Consider the following 22147-nt stretch of genomic DNA (forward strand, 5'->3'; position numbering starts at 1 on the left):
ATTATGTGTTTTATTGTGAAAATATGACTTGTCCCGTATTTATCAAATTCGTAAAAATGGGCTGCAAGTAAACTTTCTTTGAATTTTATACATAAAAGCACATTTTTCACTCCTTTCAATAGCTATCCGTGTGTTTTCCTGTCTGATTAAGCATCACTTAAGTCATTTTCCGTGTTTTTTTACGACTATTTACTGACTGTTAAAATTGGCTTGTAATAGCCATAACCGTAAGAAATTGGCCAATCATGATTTATAGAAGAATAGTCGACTATGATTGGTGAATTTCTTATAGTAACGGCTATCATAAACCAACCCTTAGGCGAAAAAGGGATAGTCTTTACCCATTTTTACAAGTGTTTTAAACTGATCTGATTAGTCTGTTTTATCCAAATTGTTTTTATTTATAAATGGCACGTCGGACAAAATTACGTGTTATTCACGCAATTTCACGCTTCTGACGTCATGACTTCAATATGGCCGCGGCGAATAGCCAGCAGTCTTAAATTAATGAACACGTTGTATAAATTAATATACTTTGATGAGATTAAACGGAAGTCAATGGAGTCTATCTCATAATTTATAAGAAATCTTTTCTCACCAACAATCCAACATTTGCTATTTAAAATTCACGATTAAAAATATATGTTTTCAGATACTACATTGTCTAAATTTACATTAAAAATAACTTTTATAATAAAAATAAGGTAAATCTTTTGTTTTCAATTTTCCTTTAGTTTATCGACGCATTTTTGCATGAAGCAAAGGAATCTGGCAAAAAAAGAAACAAAGTGACGGTATTGAAAATCTATAAAATAAGAAGTACGTTTTTATTGTAAGATATTTATTAACAATGCTTTACAAGATCCTATTCGTACCGCATGTACGAATACAATTTACCATAAGAACTAATAAATTCACATATTTATCAATTGTTCACCTTCAACATAGTATTATGTACATAACTTCTTTGTTTAAATCATCTCTACAATCACGTTTCTGAAAGATGAGGGGGTCTTACAAATTGTCAACGCTACATTCTCTGAGTGGTGTTATATGTATTATCAAGCGCGCTATACTCGACGTACTAGCTTATTCTGCAGTTTGTTTAAAAAAATTGCAATATTGTAAAAAATGTACACACATTCTTAAGTGATTCGTCATTTCGCTTGTAACATTCTTCTCCCAGCACATCATACAGTATAAACTTACAAATTAATGTTTAGCGTTCCGAGGTATCTGTGTAATCAAATAAATCTTTTTAGTCAATTGCTTAGAAAATTATGAATTGGTGCTTTTTACTTAGTGACGCAAATTGATACAAGTATCGTTCTGTCTTTTTTAGAATTTAATGAGTAATAAAAACAGAATAACACAGGACTTGTGTCATTAAATGAAAAGCACCCAATCTTAAAATAGTTTACACATTATGTAAAAAGTACATTATTTATAATATTAAATATTATAATATCAAGTACACTTTTTAAACAACTATCCTTTATTAATATTCTTAAGTGTAAAAAAACACCTGATTTTTAACCGTACTTTTTAATTGCTGCAATAAAAATTTAGTTTGCAATGGAATATACAAAAGACAAACAAATATTATACCTTTAATATTTGTTACGTCTGCATGTGCCATTCAAAAAAAGAAAAATACATTATCAAAATATAATTGAAACAGACACAGGTACCTCAGAATGTATAAATCTGTACCAAAAGTTTCCTCCGTGAACAAACAATTTTAATTCGTACAAATTTAATCTGTTCATAGAAAATGTAATTAAAAAGTAGCCGACTGGTCAGCAGACCATAAATTTTTGCGATATAAAATACTCTTTCTCAGGAAATAGGGAATATTTTTCTCTTCACTCAGTTCTTTCTATAATCATTCGGAACAATTGGCGTATACATAGTCGTAAAATTATAATTTATGTACTACATATGCGCATCTTGTGCACGTATGAATGAATGTAGTGTACTCTAACAAATGTAATTGTCTAGCAGCTAAATCAAAATTTCATGTTACATCACAGTCTGCAATTTGTTACGTGCTTGATACAGTCGATTGGAAGTAGATGCCTGCCTGTCCTAGACCATTTTCTAAGATATATTCAATATAAATATATGTATAATTAATTCTTTCCCCTATAAAATTATTTTATTATTGTTTCATATTATTTAATAGTAATTAAATATATGTAATTATTATTTGATATAAAATAAAGAAAAAAGACATAAAGAAAATAAAATGTTGAGTATTTAAAGTTTTTAGAAAAAAATCTACAATCTTTCAGATATTGAAAGATTATATTTCTTTGACAAATTTCAAAACATGGTCCAGAATATATCATTCGACATTCAAAGCTATAATGTAACAAAAAATGCTATCTCAAATTAAAATGCTGATATTTTCTGTATAATATAAGATGTAAGATGATCGAATACATTTTGCCATACAAAGCCTAATATTACAAACAATTGCTATCCAATTATTTAGATGCGACGCTTCATTATAAAATGAATCATAACTTCAAGATTGATGAAAAAAAAAAATTCTTTTTCGATCGTAAAACCTGTTACCTATTTTTTTATTAAAAACATATAATAGATAATTTGATGTTCTACGCTTGTGTCACAAAAAAGATGGAAAACAAAAGCTTTAAATTATCAAATCGGTAAAATTGATTTGATATGTAATGATGCAATTACGACACAAGGAAGAGATTATCAATATGAATAGTATTTTACCTGTTTAATAATTAATGATTTCTCACAAATATTGTAAAGGATATTCCTTCGATATTTGTCCTGGCTTTAAATACAGATCTAGTTTTCCTATTAAAGCATCTTGTGGTATACGCGGACAGAAAATTTTTTGGTGCTCTCTAAAAAAGAAATAAGTCAGCATTTTAGAAAAAGAAGAATTAGCAATGGTACTTCGTACTATTATACATATACTACTCACCCAATCGTTTTCGGATCCGCATCCTTCGCGTTCTGCTATAAATGAGTGATTTCCATTCCATGAGGCAGTCTATGGCCTTGAGCGTGACTCATGCTAAGTTGCCTTGTCGCCATCCCACCACCACACTGACTGCTCCAATCCGCAATGGGTACTGGTGTGCGGTAGAATTTTGACGAGGTTTTATTAAATATTGGTAATAGCTCGTTTGCCTCGGTGGATAATGCCTGAAGATAAAAATTTGCAGTTAGAATATTACTAATAAAACGTAACAAAAACAAAATTATGATACATTCCCTTGTAGAAAAATACTACTGAGCACTAGTAATGCGCAGTAGTATTTTGAGGCACTACTGCACCACTATATTACTGCACTGCAATACTGCAACATTATTACACTGCTGTAGTGCAGTAGTGTTCAGTAATGTTAGTAGTATTTTTGCATTTAATTTTGAATTTTTGACAAATTTGTATTCAGCGACCTCAAAAATCCCCAGATAGTGATTTTGAAGTATTATTACGCAAAATTTTATGCAAATAAATTTAATTTCTAAAAACAAGTTTTCAACATATATTTATTAATAACAAATTATTTATTTAAAATATGATTCTAAAACTTAAAAATATTAGAGGAAACCTTTAGCAATCAAGTAATATCAAACATGCTAAAGGAATACGTGAAACAATTGATTCATTGATAAAATAAGCTTGGATGTAGGTGTAGTTCCCAGAGCAAAGGATTAAGTGTCATGTCCAAATGTTGAAAGTAAACTCTTAAATACTCAGCATTAACACAAATTTTAGTATAAACATTCAGTCAATGAGAAGAGTACACATTCAATCTTTTAATGTATACATTCAATTTTAAGTAATTAATCTTTGTATGTACACACTCATTGTTTAAATGTAAATTGCGTACACTTAATCTGCAGTATAAACACTCAAAATTTGAGTATTTTTTTCGTAAGAGTTTTTTCATAATATGTTTAAAATATTGGAACATTAAAATGTACAAAATTATTAAAATCATATTGCATATCTGTATTTTAGAAATGTTTCTTAACTATATTGCAATATGCAAGATCTCAGCAAACAAAAATAAATTTAAATGAATTGAAAATTACATTTATTTTAATTTATCTGAATTTGCGCTTTAGAGTCCCAGAGTATTTTGCACCTAAATGGACCATTAAAATGCAAAATGCGCTATTCGCATCATTCCGGATAGATTCATGTCCCAACTATATTATTTTTAGATTCAAATGAATTAAAATACGAAATGAGTTATTCATTATAATAATACTTTTCTTTAGATGTATTCTTAGAAATTGTCGATAGATTTAAAACATTACCTTCAAATATATAATAGCGTCTGTTCCGTAACCCTCACAGCTGAGCAATACGATGTCACCGTGCAGATACCTGGCGTACAATCGAGATAATGGCAGACCGTAGCCGTATCCTGCAAGTGGTACCGTATGAGCATCAGATTTGCTCGGCTGTGGAGCGGTGCTGTACATGTACTTAAATAAATGGTCCGTTTGTGAACGAGGAATGCCGCCACCTCTATCAGATATCTAAAATAGACAAGAGGCGATAATAATTTATTACAATCTAATCATGAATTCTAAGAATTGGACCACTGAAGAAATTCCTACCTTCACGCAAATGTCTTCTTTACCGCGCACTAGCAAAACCTCAAGTGGTGGATAATTATCTGAGTCAGTCCCATGGTGTTCCATCACGGCTCTCATGCTGTTTTTGAAGAGCTCGAATAGCATATGATACAAATGGCTCGGTACATAAATAATCCTAATCTCACTACTACATTCAAGTTCTGGAAAGACAAATTATGCAACAGTTATCATCAAAATAAGACCATCCGTGTGAATAAGACAATTAAAGAAGCATTCTAAACGGTCGGAGTTGGATCTTAGTACTTAATATTTCTTGTGTATTTAAAAAGAAAGCGAACTATTATCCTAGCTGATAACTTTTCAATAACATCAGTATTATTAAATTAATTATCAACTTAATTCTTCCCGAATAGGTTCTCACGTTAAAGTGGTGGAGGAGCTTACAATTATTATTGAGTGCAACTAACAAAGACGAAACCCCAAGCTAAGCAATGATTGCATAGCGCAAGGGGACTTGCGTAATGAATAATCACCTATTCCGGGTGACTACAATAGAGCAGATGAAAAAAACTCAAATTTAAATAAACTAAAGTTCCTGAATAATTCTACTAAAGGTCTAGTTGCGGATTTTCAAAATAAAAACTCAGAAAATAAGGACTTTCATTGCGATTGTAGAAATACAATTTTCATGCCATATAGTTCAGCTGCGAAAACATCATCATCATTTAACTGAGACTCAATTTATCCATTGATAAATATATAAAAGTGCTAGCTAAACAGTTTATATGCTTTTTATGACTCCAAAGATCTATTACCCCAAAGAAATTAAGAAGTTAATAGCATAGATAGGAGAGAGGAGACTAAAATTACTTCTGAGTTGTGAATGCAAACTCACACCATGTACGTACGCTGGTGGAACTTTAATATCAACTTAAGTAGAAAAGACAACTTTGTTTTGCATGCCAGTCTAATCATCATAAATAGAGACTCAGGACTCACCTTTATAGGCTGTAAAAAAACAACAGATCCTAAGAACGCATAATACGAAAATCTGAAAACCTTCCGGGCTTGAATCACAAATTCGATTTATCCTTATACATTAGGAAGAATAGAAATGGCGTCGCAACCTTAAATAGGTTATAAGGCAAATCTAGAATCTAGTCTAAAAAGACCAACTTTAACATCAAGAATAATTTCTAAGTAACACTGAAAAAGAGACCTACAAAACAAATTATTGTTCATTAAAATCGCGCGAAGTACTCTTTGACCAAAGTTTCATGATGGAATAAAGAACTTTCAAAACACAGGTTGGAGATTAGAAAGTTATTCAATAGGGCAAAAAGAAAAAAAAATAACATCAAATTTGAACGCTTTTAAGGATTTATAACGCCATTATAACGGCGATAAAGATCGCCAAAAGAGAAAAGATTACTGGAAAAATATTGAGTGTTTCTAAAGCATTTAGGCTCAGTAAGATCCTTAACAAGAATAGCTTCTCTTATTTAAATTGCCTTAAATTTTTTAATAAAAATTATACAGGATCAATGGATGAATTTTTGAAGTACTAACACAATGTTCGAACTCTGCCACAAACACCCTTTTATATTAAAACAAGATAAAAATCTTAAAAAAATTACAGCTGCTAAAAGTTTTAAAAATATATGAAATAGCCAAGACTAGCGCAAACTAAAATTTCTAATTAATTCTAATGTGGTCTGTTTAGTGCGGTTATTATGAGTAACACCAATCATAAAGAAAGCTATGGATAAGCTGGCCACGGTTTTCCAAGCCGAGGTGCCTATCCTTAGATGCTTAGAATTTTTACTAACAAAAGAGAGAAGCAGGAACTGTATTTACATCTGCTCGAACTACAGAGCAAATGTACTGAAGCGCTTGCTAAATAAGTCTCCATAGACTCATCTGCAATTTGTGACTATATGAAAGCGCTGGCAAGATTAGGAAAGTCAAACAACATAATTTTAGCGGATTTCTAGACACCAGGGCACTCTTGACAGTGAAAGACAGATGATGGGCTGACAAAGCCGCGAGACCTGGTTGAACAAACTGTAGGTATCCCTTTTGCCATAGAAAAAAAATCAAAAATTGGTTAAAACAAGAGCACCGGAGCTCCTGGAAAACAGCAAGCGGCTGCCTAATAATCCAAATAGCTGACAAGTAACCCCACGTCAAACAAAATAAAAAAACTGGTGATAAACAGAGATAGACTGAGACCTTCTTAAGAATCATAAGACCCTCACACCTATATAATCTCAAATTTGTCGAACATATGGATACAGACTATGAGAAAAAGAGAATAAAATTAGCCTACATATTTTATAACATTGCACTCATTTGTAAAAAATACAGATCCTGGGACTACATGTTTCTTAAACTTAAGAATCTGGTGGAAAACAGGATAAACAGTCTTATAGTCTTGATGTACCTATATTACTGGGCTAAAATGAACAAGCTAACTTCAAAAACCAATGGGAAAATCATAGAAAAATTTTACAAATTTAAGTAATGTTAGGAACTAATGTCACCTGCTTCTTCATAATAATATTATTATACTGTTACTAATATTGTGACATTAGTAGTAGTATAATAGTATTTAGTTTAAAATTGTGTTTCAAAATTAAAAGTATTCGGCGCATAGCTGGAAAAACTGGAAAATGTATGTAAATTTACAATATAAAATATTAAATATTAAAATCTAGCTTTGACGTTTAGAACAATTCTCTCTATTTAATAGAATTATTGAGGGCACTTTGAAGAATAACTTGGTTTAATATTAAACAACAGTTTTAAGGTATTTTATTTTTCAACATAATTTCCTCGAAATTCAATGCATTTCTCTCAATGTTTCTCACATTTTTCGATTCTCTTCCGAAATGAAGTTTCTTTGTTTTCAAAATAGTTTTTTTTTTTATGACACTATTGTTTCTTCTTTCAAGCCAAATCTCTTTTTGATCAGAAAAATTTTGAGTTAAGAGAACAAATAAAAATTCAAGCTAAATCAAATAAATATAGTGAATGCAGCAAAATGTCAAACAATCCATTTTCTTAATGCTGCAACGCTTTAATGCACCAGTGCATTGTGCATAGTGAAACAACACCTTTTTCTTGGTTATTCCGCAATCGCTATCTTTAATTTTTCTAAAAATGCTCCGTAGTATTTGCCAGTAATGATTTTTCTCTTTTTCAAGGTAGTCAATCAGAAAAATTTTTTTCGTATCTCAAACTAAGGTCACCATCTTTCCAGCTGACGGTTTTAGCTTTTTTCGAAACTTTTCGAAAAACCTTTTCGTTTCATCTATTGTTTAGACTGTGCTTTTTATTTACATGTGTAATGGCGAATCAAAGTTTCATTCATAATCGTAAACGAAATCCGTTAAATTATTCTTAAACACCTCCAAATAGTTGATTGATGTTCGCACATAAACTCGCTTTTACTCTTCTATAAACAAATGTGGCACTCATTTTGCGGAATTTTTTTCATATTTATTGTGCAAAATAAAATAAATTTACATAGTTGAGATGGCTTTTGCTATTTCGTACACTTTCATTTACTTGACAAAACCATATCATGGACATTATCGATAGTTACTGGCGTGACAACTGTTATCGAACTTCCAGAACACAATGCATCTTCACTGCTTGTTTTGTCACATTTGAATTCGTTTATCCGAAGTCAAATTTTTTCATGAATTTCTTTCTGTTTTCTCTTTCAAAAAGAAAAAATAATTGAATCACCTCGAATTTCAATTTTATCCATTTTACACTATCACTCAAAATGCTTGTATTGAAATAACTGGCAAATAAAAAATTAATGGCAAAATGATTTGAAACTTCGTAAAGGTTATTGAAAGGAAGAGAATTACACATATAACCACATATACAGTTGTTGTTCATGAATATCCAAGTTATTCTTCAAACCATTTTTGTATTTATCATTTTTTATAACCTTTATTATTAGGAGAACTAAAAAATAATATCATTTTTATAAATGATGTACACAATATGTAGTTGTGTTCATATAATTACTTATTTAATAATGTATACTTGTCATAATTTTCTATGATATCACATATTTATTAATTCTTTAATTCCTTTCTCAAAGAAGCTAACTTGCTCCGATTCGAAAAATATGGAGTTTCAAACATAATTTGCTGTTACAGAATTTTTTCTTCATAAGAAATACTCCAATAATTAAAAAAAGTAATAGCTCAATGGGACGAATACGGTGCATAAGAGAGATATTTTTTACCCTAATTCTTCAATTCTTTGTTCCGCCTGTTTTGCTATATGTGGTCGGATATTGTCATGTTACAGAATCAAAATCAGTTAACTTCTTCAAAAAAGAAATTAAAAAATTAATAAATAAACAATTTCTTATTATAGAAAATAATGGTGATTATATTATTAAATAAAAAATAAATTATATGTTAACAAAATGATATAATGGTCATTATTTATAAAAATTATAACGACATTAAATTCCGCTCTTCTTAATATTCTTATTGAATAGTAAAAGTACAATGCATAATCGTAATTTTTTATTTATGAAAAATATACATATGCATATGTATATAGAAATAATGGCAAGTATAAATAATAACGATGAAAATGATGATTGAAAAATTGTACTTGGTCTACCTCTATAGAAAATTATTTGTCTCAAATTACTTACTAACACTAATATAATCAACTTTGTTCAAACTTGCCGTTATGCTGTTTGACCTTTAATTCCGGACTAGCCAAATAATATTGGTCACACAAAAATCGTGCGTTCTCATAAGCGTCTTTAATGACGCTGATCACATCACAAGACGGATCTATACATCCTACGTGTCTACTGTGCCCGTTTAATTGCCCACCAAAAAGGAGCGCTGAAACACAATGGAAAGAAGTGTCAATAAATGTAGCGATAATGTGTAACAAATACGTAACTCATAAAGCTTATTTATAAAATGTTCAACAAACTTACTATGTTGATTGATCAGCATACGAATGGAAATGCGGGACATGAAAAATCTGTCCAGGAAATACTGAATGCTGTTCTCAGTCTGAACATCCACATCGTGGGATTCCTTCAACTCCAAAACACCCTGCGCCATTGTTTGAACGACATCGGTATGCCTATTCCGTATCTTTATTAAAGCTTGGCAGAATCTATAAAAAATCCGAGATTTCCGTATAATAATTTGTGCTGCGAATAATGTGCAACAGTGTTGGACAAAATTCAATCAATTTATCGATTAATAATTATCCAAAGAGCAATATATCTATATTGCTGTTGGCATGTTGCTCACAATTATAACATGTATTGTTGCTGCCATAATGTAAGTAGCAATATTGAGCCTGTATTTGTTGGCAAATTGATACCATTACAACTTTGAGTAACAACGTGCCAGCAACTTACCAGCAATTTTAAAATCATTATTTAAATTTATGCTGTTGCTATTATATTGTCATAATAATTTATGTCACACAATGCTATTGTATTGCTAACAGCGTGTGTTAACTTTAAAGTTGCTATCTTGCTATTAATAACTGTTGGCAATATATACATAGATCCGTCATTTGGATGACCAAAATGAGAAATTCATATTTATAAGCCCAATCTTTGCGATAAGCAAGAACAAATCTCAAATATGGTGATATTTTAATCGTCTTAGGTCAATATCTCAAAAAATACGAAAAAATGTTTGAGAAAGAAGTTGTAAGGTTCAAAAATGTCTACTGTTTTTATCAGTTTGGCATTGAATGGCACCACCGAGGCCAGAGCAAGTTACTTTTCAATTTTTAACGAAAACTCCCGTTTTTATTATAGTGTTTTAAATTATTTTGACTTTGCGATTTAAATCTTTGTGTCAACCGCACGACTTCTAGAGAACGAAAGAGAATGAGATATGATAAACACTCCCGAAATTTCATGCGTCGAAACATGATCGCAAATGGATTGGCTGCATGACACTTGGAATACATCCTTGCGAATGATCCATTAAACACAATCGGCTACACGCAAATTACTCCTGCCGCAAAGTTTCCGTATTGCAATGATATCGCAGTTCCGCACAGTGGTGCAGCAAAGCACACTCCACAAATCCGTTGCGAGTGAAACCGGTGCCTTACATTAACAGCAATTTGTCTAAAAGCATGCTTGATTCATATACTCACTTGTCTAAGGTGGTCTCGTTGACATCGACTTTTTCAAAGTGTATTATTTCTTCGAAGGATGTGATATACAAGTTATTCACAATACCCACACTAGGCATTTTCAGCAAGTTTTCCGGTAATAAATGGATCTCTTTCATAATGTTGGCAAGTCGTACTGGCAGCTCTTTCCTCAGAAATATGAAGGATTTCCTCTCACAGGCGCTTAAACCTGAAAAACATACACGATATAATTGCAATTACAATTACAATTATGATCACAATTATGATCATAAAGCCGTAATTAATTAATTTTCAAATCATTAGGTATTAATCGATATTAGAGCATTTTATAGAATAACGAAAAATCATTATTCTTCTGGCAGACTCTAATATAAAAATAAAATTTAAATATACATCTTAATTTGAGAAAAATACAATTTTAATAATCACGCATTTTATGCGAAAGAGAGATTTCGTCTTCTGTCCGATCAATATTATTTTTTTGTCAATTAATGAAATTTTGCATTAAGCATTCAGTAAATTTGACATTAAACAGTCATCAAGATGAAAGAAGAGAGAGATACTACAATTACAATATTCGTACTCATCAAAACAGATTTCATCTATTTATATTATAAAAAGGATTTCGCGCGCTTTGATATAAATGACATCCTTATATATCAATGTGTCAACAGTGACTCAATTGAACCAGCGAAGCTGTTTAAACAAGTGAAGCATGATGTTTGCTATTTTTATTTTTTACTTTGATATGTAAAGCAAAAAATTAAATAAAATTCCTATTGGGGGAGATTCCTTCGATGACCGTGATCTTGACGTATCTTGTCAAGGTCATGACCTTGAGTGACCTTCAGAGAGGCATCCCAAAATTTTACCCGACAAATAGAACTTTGGAACGCACGGAAGTTTTAGCAATCGCTTGTTATCCATTAAAAAATTATAATCATAAAAAGATTCTCTATAATTACATAATATAGGGGATTTTTATGAAAGTAATAGCCAATATATGTATATATAAAATATATTCATATATTGACTATTTTTGAAGTGGAAAATTACAAACTCATGTGGAACAGTACAATTATAGACTTCGTTTTGCCCTATAACCAGAGGGAGGAGGCCACGCTTCGCGTGAAAAGTCACAAACCCATTTGACCTTCAGGAGGAACAGTACAATCTTGTTTTATGTAGGTCTTGTTTTACCCTGCACATATTCTCTGCTTTAAAATATAAATTCTGTACTTTAAAAACACAATTTTTTTGTTTTAAAAATTAATTATTTTCTTATATAATTTTAGCTAGTAAATCAGAAAATTTTTGTTTTTATTTTATTAAAAAATAAAATCAAAGTATTTTACAAATATTTTTTATATTAAAAGGATTACGGTCAACAACAAAAATTTTTTATATATAATTATATATCAAATACGTCCATACGTATATATTAAAATATATATAATTATATATAATCATAGGTATATGAAAAATTTTTTCCCAGGCAACAATATTTTGAAATAATTACAATCATTTCAATAACTTTTTCATAATATATCGAAAAGGTGCAAATTTCAGTAACCTATTAGCAATTTTTCTATATGATTTCAAATGCACATTTGAGACATTTTGTTATTCCAAAGCAAGAATAATAAACATCAATAAATCGATCCCTTATCTTCTCTTATCGGAGTAAAAATCTAATTATGTATGTATATGTTGGGATATGTCCCCGAGTTGAGTACAATAGCATGCTCTGAAAATAAACTTCGACCTGGTAAGCATGCAACGCGAGAAGGTTGTTACTTAAGGTTCCTGAGTAGTCATATTGAAATCGTGACGTCTAAGCAAGAAATCACACGTAAAAGTTTCTTGCATGCTATTTGTAAATAAAAGGAATGGATAAAACAAAATAATGGGAACACTCTAATATACTTGTAAAAATGGGCCTTAATTCTCCTTTACCTTCTTGATAGTTAAAAAATTGTCGTAAAAAGCACGTGAAATAAAGCCTATTCAGGCAGGAAAACACATGGACAGCTGTTGAAAAGTATGAAAAATATATTTTTAAATATAAAATTTAAAGGTATTATAACTTCACTTGTGGCCTATTGTTACGAATTTAATAAATATGAAACAAGTCACATTTTCACAATAAAACACATATTAACGAAATAACATGCAAAACAAATTTTATTGTCAACATGTTACGTTTCACATCTATTGGTTCTAACTTTTTCCGCAATACTACGTCGCCACTGTCGACGCGAAATTCTCGGCCAACACGAGTTTGAAAAATTGCTTTATCTAAATCCATTGCAACGTTGAAAGATTATAACATGCATTGGAAATTTGCTAAAGATCTATTTAAATGCAAATAAGCTCCATAATCATTAATAAAACATTTGTTTTTATTGGTCGTCAAATAGATTTTTAAATCGCATCTCATGTTTCTAAACTTAAACGAGTTAGCAAAGCGTTTTGATGAGAAACTAATATATCCAAACACAAATAAGTTATACGAAGCACAATTTATACGGATTTTCTGTATTTAAACAATATTGTTAAGCTCAAAATATGTTTATTAAACGTTAAAAAATGCATTTTAAATATTCAACCTAAACAATAAACGTTTAAAATTTAACACTTTTTGAAACTAATAAATATTATAAACACATTTTATAAGACTTTATAATACCTATTTCAACAACTTAATAAATATTAAATAGATATTTATTAAACGTTTAAATAAATTTATATATCACGCAATTATTCATTTTTCATGAAAATTTATCCAGCAAAAATCAGCATATTCGCCAATTCTCTCCTTGGGGGCTGATAACGATTGTTTATTACGCGGAATGTAATCAATGGAAAAGTTGGTAGTATTAAAGAGACAACAATGATAACTGTACGAATTTCTGCACAACTTTAATCAGTCTTATTAAAAGATACAAGATGCGTTATTATTTCAATACCAAATTTACTTGTTCTCATATTTATATTAATTAATCATATTAAGATGAAAAACACTTTTGTTTTACAGTTACTTAATTTCAAGTCATTTGAATGAAGAAAATGGAGATCACTTGAATAGACACAAACATGCGACGTTACAAAGTAACGATACAAAGCAATCGTAAAATCGCCGTACCTTTTAAAAAAAACCGCACAATTTTTGCAAGTTTCGTATTTATTGAGAGTGTTGTGTAAGTACTTATACACGAAATTAGATCTTCATGAAATTCAATTTCCCGAAAAAAAAATCGTGACTCTAACTCCCGCTATCAATTCTAAGAGCAATCAACCGAACAATTGCCAAGAAATTAAATACCTCTACCTGCCAGACGAAGATTAGCTGAACCACTTCATTACTTTTGTATAAAATTCTATTTAATAAAAATGGATAAGCGGAAAATTCTATGCATCTGCTTCTCTCAAGCACCGCCAGTCTTGACGTTCGCATATTTATTGAACATTATCGAACATCATTTATATCCAAACTTTCCAATATCGTGCAATCTAATTATTTTAAAATCCTCGAGTTTAATTGCGAACGACAAATCAAATAATGGCAATTATCCCCTCCCCCATATCTAAATATCGAAAGATCTCGGTATAAATTTCCGCTTTACAAATATATTAAAGAAACTTCACAGAATAGCAATTTCGAATTATTTTATAAACTCTAGAATATTGTTATCCATGTGTGATTTGAACTATTTGAAATTAAATAAGAAATTATATTGGAAATAATTAAATTATATTATATTATATAAATTGTTTGCTAAAAATGTGAACATCGTCAATTCGATATTGATCAATTCGTTGATTGCTGATACTAATGAAAGGCTTTCTACAAAAACAAGTCTATTTAAATAAATAAAAAAAATTGGATTAGTGCCAAATCATTTTCTATCATAGCGTTACATTGTAAACAATCTTGTTTCGGCAAGAATCAAATAAAAAGTGAGAAATATAAACATAAATAGGGAATATAAAATTTCCATAGGGGAAACACAAACAAATCCAAAGGTTTCATAATATTTTCTAAATAAATTCTCAAAATGTTAATCAATGCTAAAAACTTTGTTCTTGTATCTATTACATATACCCAATCATCATATGGACATCCGTTGGATGTCCAAATCTGACTTTATGTAGTGCAAACGTTCCTGAATTAAATATATAACTCTTTATTTGGCTGTTATGCAAAGTTAAACAATAACATGGGATTTTGTTAATTTGTCTTTTCTAGCGAAACTTTCATATCGAAATATTTCTTTAATAAATCGATTGCCACTTGAGAGGACTATGTTCAGAAATATTAGAGATATCCGAGGGGGAATTCACAACCCAAAATTTTGTACACCAATGCCGATTTTTGGCATTGCTGTAAAACACTGCCGACATTTTTGTACACTGCCGACAATGCTTATTGTTAGTCAATGCCTACAATGCCGTCAATCCTATATTAAAATTAAGGTAATGCCATGCAATTATGAACACTACCGCGTGCCCATTATCATACGCCAATGCCTGCACAAGAATTCTAAAGCTTTCCCGAAGTATTCTACACAATTATACAAAAAACTTCCAAAAATTTTATTTACGAACTGTATCTATACATTTTAATGTAATTGCACATTATTATGTGCTGTCTTATGCATATAACTTCAAACAATGGAACACTAAAAATAATAATAAAAATAATCAAAATAATGACCTTGATATTGTATTTGTTTGTAATCAAAATAAATTTTAAACATTCTTCTTTAAAAATTCTATACATTTTACTGTAATTGCACATTATTATGTGATGTCTTATGCATAGGTATACCTAACTTCAAACAATAGAATACTAAAAATAACAATGTTAAGTTAGCACCCCCACCACAAAAAATCGAAACGCCACTTATGCCAAAATTAAGTGCTTTTTATGTGCTAATTATGTACCCTATTTGAAATTTTTGTGCTCGAGCGGTTTAGCAGGAAAATGAGATTGAAGGTGGGGGTGCCAGCTTAACGTTAAGCCAGCACCAACTCATATAAATAATTAATAAAATAAAAAAATAAATACACTAGAATTAAGTGCTTTTTATGTGCTTTCCAACGATATATAAATAAATGTTCGTACTCAATCTCTTCGACCAGAAAATCGTCCCGAAAGTACGAATACACATTAACGGTACAAGAGTAAAGTACCAGAAAGAAAGCAATTCTGAAACTGATTATAGGCTTAAAATATTCTCCTATTTATGCGCTTTCGAAATATGCAAGACCAGATTTTTGTGCTCAACCACGTGATCGAAAAACCGATCCTGAAGTGAGCACCCCACCGTTCAGGTACAAGAGTAAACTACCAGAAAGAAAGCAATTATGAAATTGATTATAGGCTTAAAATATTCTTTTATTTATGTACTTTCGGAATATGCAAGAAAAAATTTTTGTGCTCAACCCCATGATCGAAAAACCGACTCTGAAGTGAGCTCACCACTCCCCAACCACTGACGACAATGCCGTCAATATTATAGGTCACTGCTTACTTTTTTCGGCAGTCCACTGCCGAAATTTTGTACACCAATGCCGGCTGTGAATTTCCCCTCGGAGATATCATTTTATGTCTGTTGTTTAATACATATTAAATGATATTATATTCTGACATCTCTAATTTTTCTGAATGCAGAAAAATTCTAAATGGTGGAAAATTAAAAATATAAATATAATTGTGTAACGAAATACCGTTTTTAAACTAAATTGAATTTTTAAATTTATTTTTAAGCTAACCAAATTACGACCATTTTTTCTCTTCCATCGATTATGCTATGCGTCATATTTTTATAAATTACATCACAAGTAATAAATATTTCATACTTTGAGTCTAGAATTTGTTAAATAATACTTTAACGAATATAATCGTTTCAACATAAAATATTTATTAACAAAACTATTCAATAAAATGGAAATGGATGTTATACATATTGTTGCCCGCCCTGAGGAAGTGACTATTATCGATTCGCGCGAGGCAATCGATATGCGCGAATCGATAATAGTCGCTTCCTCAGGGCGGGCACGCAATAATATATTACTCCCTTCTTCTCTAGAATCAGATCGTATCACACAAAAGCGTGCTTACTATTAGCCTTATTTTCTTAAATGGAACAAAACTAAAAATTACATTTAAAAAAAATTATATAATACTCTATATTTGAACTAAAATTAAGATCACGGACATATAATTATTACAAAGAATAAAATCGTATAAACAAACAAAATTAAATACCAGTGCTTCCAAAACACATTTCTTATTGTATTATTCACTCCTATGGACAGATTGAAACCAAACTATCACAGATTATTTATTATTTTCTAAAGTCTTTAATGAATTAAGCAGCGGTCCGACATTTATTATTAACATGGAAAAATTAACAGTTCGTCATCTTATTCCCCCCCCCCTCCTTCCTCCCTTCGCCTCATTGATTTCTTGATTAATAATATAAATAATGATAAATTTTGAAATAACTGGATCAAAAACAATTGAACTGAACTTTTGAAGATACGAAGAATTCAACATTATTAAACGCACTGAAAATGGTACACAAAGCGCATTACTCGAGAGCATACGTGTCTAATTTCATTTACGTATATCTAATTTCACACGGATAAATATGAGCGTGACATCATTGTAGATATTATAGATCTCTCGCTTTAAAAAATAATATTGGACAACGACATGCGCGTTCTTTTTTAACCGTCATAATCTGTTTACGAAAAATAAAATAAATGTCTCATCGCTCTTTATTCTGAGTCATCATGATGCAGTAGACAGTAGACCAAACGGAACAGCAGATAAAAATATCACTTTGTTCGCATAGAAATAGCGATCATTAAATATGCGAATTGTAAACACATTACATACATTATTATTCGTTATTGTTTGACATTAACCAATAAAAAACTTTCTGGCAACAAATAAATTGACTTTAACAATTGTTTCTGCAAACGCAAGTTTGTATAATGTATTTTCAATGAAAAAATTAGAGTTACCAGATTGAAAGATTTTCTCCAAAATTTGGGTTTTGTTATTATCATGAAATTGCTCCCTGAACTTTTAAGAAAAATTAGAGAAAAATATGAAGATCTATAGTGTATTTTATTTGTCCCAAAATTATTTAGCTTTATCTCCCCGAGATATTTTAATTTGTGCTTAAAAACTGATAAACGCAAAAATTTATAAAAATTCATTCAACTCTATTATCAAAATTTTGAAAATGTAAATAAATGACGTAAAAAATTAAAACGTGATAACATCCATTTTTCCATTTTCTAACAAAAGTGTTTCGAGTGTTCAAAAAGTCAAAAAGGTTCAAATTTGATCATTCTTTTAAATAGAAAAAAAAGTTGAAAAATTCATGAATCAGTTCTTATATAATATGTTCAGATAATATTTATTCGTGAAAATACCAAAATACCAAAATTGTCGTCTCAATCTCTGTGAAAAATATCAATATTAGAAAATAAAGTTATGGATCCATATAAAAATCGCACACAAATTTTTTTTTGCATGAGCTTCAGATACACACTCCATGACATCAACACCCAGTACTCATCTAGCAAATACAAAAGTAATCTATAACTTTGATGCTAATAATAAAATGGTTTTCACGCTAATAAGAATGTCATACAAAGTTATAAGCATACTTGATACACGTGTTTTTGTTCACACTCATTGTCAGTAGTCATTGATTGGTTTATTTTTCATCAAACTAATTGAAAATAAGAAACAATAGGCCAAACTCTAGGAACACTGCAAATACTAAAAATCTATAGTTTACGTTAGTATATTATACAGGGTGTCAGAAAATAACCTTTCATGCTCTCGTGGGTTAATAAAACAAGTCATACTGAGAAGAAAAATCCTTTACCATTTTTCATTATTCGCAATAATTACCGAAATAAAAATTAATAAAGTTCGAGACGCGTACGTGCGCGGCTTCACGTGTGGCAGCCGAGCGCCAACGCGCTGGCCGGTAGACAATGCTGTTTCTCTCTCCTTACCGCCCCGCCACCCGCGATTGACTCTGGCTTTATTAATTTTTATCTCGGTAACTATTGCAAATAATGAAAAATGGTAAAAGACTTTTCTTCTCAGTGTGACTTGCTCTATCAACCCACGAGAGCATGGAAGGTTATTTTTTGACACCCTGTAGATTTTCCCATGATGATGCCATAGGTGAAGCTCGTTGGATAAAACATCAGATTAAATTTATTCATAAGTTAAGTTTAATCATAAGTAAGATAATGAAAAATCGGGCCTGAGAGAATTTCTCAAAGCGATAATAATGGGATTGAGTTTCGAAATTCACTGCCACTCAGATAGCCAAGCGTCATTTAGCATAAACTAATGAACTGCAAGAGTTGTTGTAAAAAATTGATGTCAATTTGCTGAATCAGAATCTTATATGCAAATTGAGTTAGCAATATGAAGGCAAATAGACATCAATTTATAATATTTCATGAGGAAAAATTCAGAATTAATAACAACGTGTCATGTTGATAATAAAAATAACGACACGCGACAAGCTCACCATTTCATATACAGTATTGTGCCCGCAATATAATGTCAAATTGATAGCACGTATGATATCTGTTGTTTTACACATGTTATACACATGTTGTAAAATATTTACTGAATATCGTTAAAGTTTTTTAATTGAAACTAAAGTCAAAGTCAAGCTTCTTCAACAAAGTAATTAAAAAATTAATAGATAAGTGGATGACCATCACAAAAAATTATAATTTATTACTATAATTATTTATTTAATAATATAATCTATAATTATAGATTATATTATTAAATAAGTAATAAATTATATTAACAAAGTATGCATCGTTTATTATTTATAGAAACATTATTTTTTGGTCTTCCTAATATATATACACACATCTATATACATGCGCACACATGTGCGTCGATAACCACTGAAAAAATAAACATAAAACCGTCACCTCAAAATCTCACAGATAATCGAAAATGACGTCAAACGAAATCAATTGTTTACTGTTTGTGTGACGGCAACTTGAAACGGACGAGCCTTCTAACTTTTGGACTTTGTTCTTAATACTCACACCTATAACTGGCGATACTCAGTCTGCCAAATCTACGTTTTTTGGTTCCTGACGTGGTACAGAATATACGTCAATTACGCCAAGTAATTCGCAAAACTTGTACGCAAAATCCTAAATTTATTCAATCAGTTATATTTCTCATAGATATAAACTATTCTATTTTTTTGTTTTCTTTCCTAGTTCTAAATACTATATTCTATTTTTACCTCGGATACAGAAAAAGTGCAATTAAAATTAACACATTTGAGATTCAATAACTCGCGTTTTAAAAATTTGTGAAAAATAAATCATTTTTCCTTTAATATTTAACACACACCTTGGAACATTTGTATCCTGCTCTCTCATTTCTTTTCTTTGAAATATCTTGTCGATTATTTAATTATAATATTTACATACAATTTATTTGAATACTTTCTACAAATTTATATATAAGAGGCACTTTCCGATTTTTTATACATAATGTACATAATTATATATAAAATAACGCATAATTATATATATTTAAATAATTATATATAATTATATTGTATATAATATATTTATATAATTATATGTATTTATATATAATTTTATATAAAAACCATATATATATATATATATATATATATATATATATAAATTTTTTTCCAGGGTAATAATTTTTATATATTTGTAAAAGTGATGAAAATTAGTGCCATGTACATAAGTTCAGAAAAAAAGTGCGTCATGTATTAATAATCTTATCTTTCATAATCTCTGTGCAAAATCTTAATAAAAAGAATATGCCATGGAAATATTTTTTACTAAGATGTTTCTTAGGTTCAAAATAACTCGCTCGAAAGACATTTGGAATAACACAAAAATAGATTTATGTTCAAGTAAATTACACTCAATGACATAAATACATTTGTGATAAATTGACTTTTAAAACGTTGGATTATCTATGCATGCGTAAAATACAGTATTACTGAAAAAACAATTATAACATGAATGCAAATAGTTAATTCTTCATGCTAATATACAGAGTGTTCGATAATGATTGTATCCACATTTTACCATAAGAGATGACTTACCGACTTTACTCCATATAAATTACATGGAGTGTAGTCGGTAAGGTATGGTTAAGGCGCGCTCTTATGGTAAAACGTGGATACAACCATTATTGAATACCCTGTATAGCAGCGAAAGTTGCTTCGCTTCATTTTTACGTCATTGCGGTAGACGTCACAGTAGCATACAAAATTAGAACTCACAGTGTATGTTAGCGCAACCTTCTAAAATGATAAGCACGCGTTTATTATCATTCTATTTATTTTATTATCAGACTCCGTATCAATATATCTGTATTTACAACGTTGTTTTGCACCGTCAATTGCAATGTAAGCGAAGAAACTTATCATTTTCTAGAACAAATTCGTTTGTTTATTAGAATTTAGAATATTGAGAGCATGAACATATTACTGTCCGTGTATACATATATACCCAAATATGCAATTTAAGTTTAATAAACGTTTAATCAATACGTTTCAATGATGTATAAAAACATTTATTAAATGTTATTAACAATTATTTAACGCTTATTACACGATGGTCTCCGAAAAGATTTTAAACAACATTTTATTCTTTTCATATTTCAATTTAAAAAAAATGCTACCAAAAACGTAAGAATGATTTGTACTGCTTTGAACAAAGGTGCAGTGACAAATGTAAGAAATAGTATCAGAGATTATGGAGTGATGATTTTGATCTTTGTGATCGAAAACATCCCGGCTAAGATCTTATTATGTTGATGAATATGAAGGTATACTACAAATTGCAAGAACGTTACTATCAATGCCAAACGTTACTAGCAGCAACTTATCTGTTTGAGTGACAAATTTGAAAAAAATATTCCATTTATTGAACACGAAACGAGATAAGTCTTTTTTATGGAATCTACTTACAGCGAGAAAGGTGGAAAAAATTGTAGCAAGTGAACATTTAATTGAAATGGAAAACATTTTGATTGAAATTTGAAATATGTTATTTTTATATATAAATATTATAAATAAATAAATGTATTTTTAAGTCGAAAAATCCTCAAAATGAAATATAATACCTAATGTAGACTTGGAATGTCCCATATGGATTCTCAAAAATACTCATGAATTTCCACTTGGAATTTTTCAACAGAATCGTCATGATAAGAATAAAAAAATTCAGTACAAATTTTAGACTAAAATCCAGAAAAAATAATTGAATGTTGAAATAGCTCAAAAATGTGACGTAG

At 30.0% G+C, this 22147-nt stretch overlaps 2 protein-coding genes across 3 annotated transcripts in view; one reads left to right on the plus strand and one right to left on the minus strand.

Annotated features, from left to right (window-relative positions):
• LOC105196179 (LHFPL tetraspan subfamily member 2a protein) overlaps positions 1–22147 on the plus strand; it is a 110315-nt gene that overhangs the window by 35529 nt on the left and 52639 nt on the right. The gene's annotated exons all lie outside the window — the stretch shown is intronic.
• The window catches only part of LOC105196176 (pyruvate dehydrogenase (acetyl-transferring) kinase, mitochondrial), a 40812-nt gene continuing 19478 nt past the window's right edge, over positions 814–22147 (minus strand). The window contains exons 2-9 of one of the 2 annotated variants that reach the window (XR_850741.2): positions 10780–10987; positions 9587–9771; positions 9324–9488; positions 4621–4799; positions 4315–4539; positions 2966–3189; positions 2749–2885; positions 814–2100 (exon numbers count right to left, since the gene is read on the minus strand). Coding sequence is in view for 1 of the 2 variants with exons in the window: in XM_011161960.3 (XP_011160262.1) it covers positions 3001–3189; positions 4315–4539; positions 4621–4799; positions 9324–9488; positions 9587–9771; positions 10780–10987 (1151 nt within the window). In the remaining variant the exon portion in view is untranslated. Of the gene's footprint in view, positions 2886–2965; positions 3190–4314; positions 4540–4620; positions 4800–9323; positions 9489–9586; positions 9772–10779; positions 10988–22147 lie in introns of both variants that reach the window. The other variant, XM_011161960.3, reaches the window with a different exon arrangement.

The sequence above is a fragment of the Solenopsis invicta genome, chromosome 9 (genome assembly GCF_016802725.1).
Source record: "Solenopsis invicta isolate M01_SB chromosome 9, UNIL_Sinv_3.0, whole genome shotgun sequence".
Taxonomy (NCBI): Eukaryota; Metazoa; Arthropoda; class Insecta; order Hymenoptera; family Formicidae; genus Solenopsis; species Solenopsis invicta.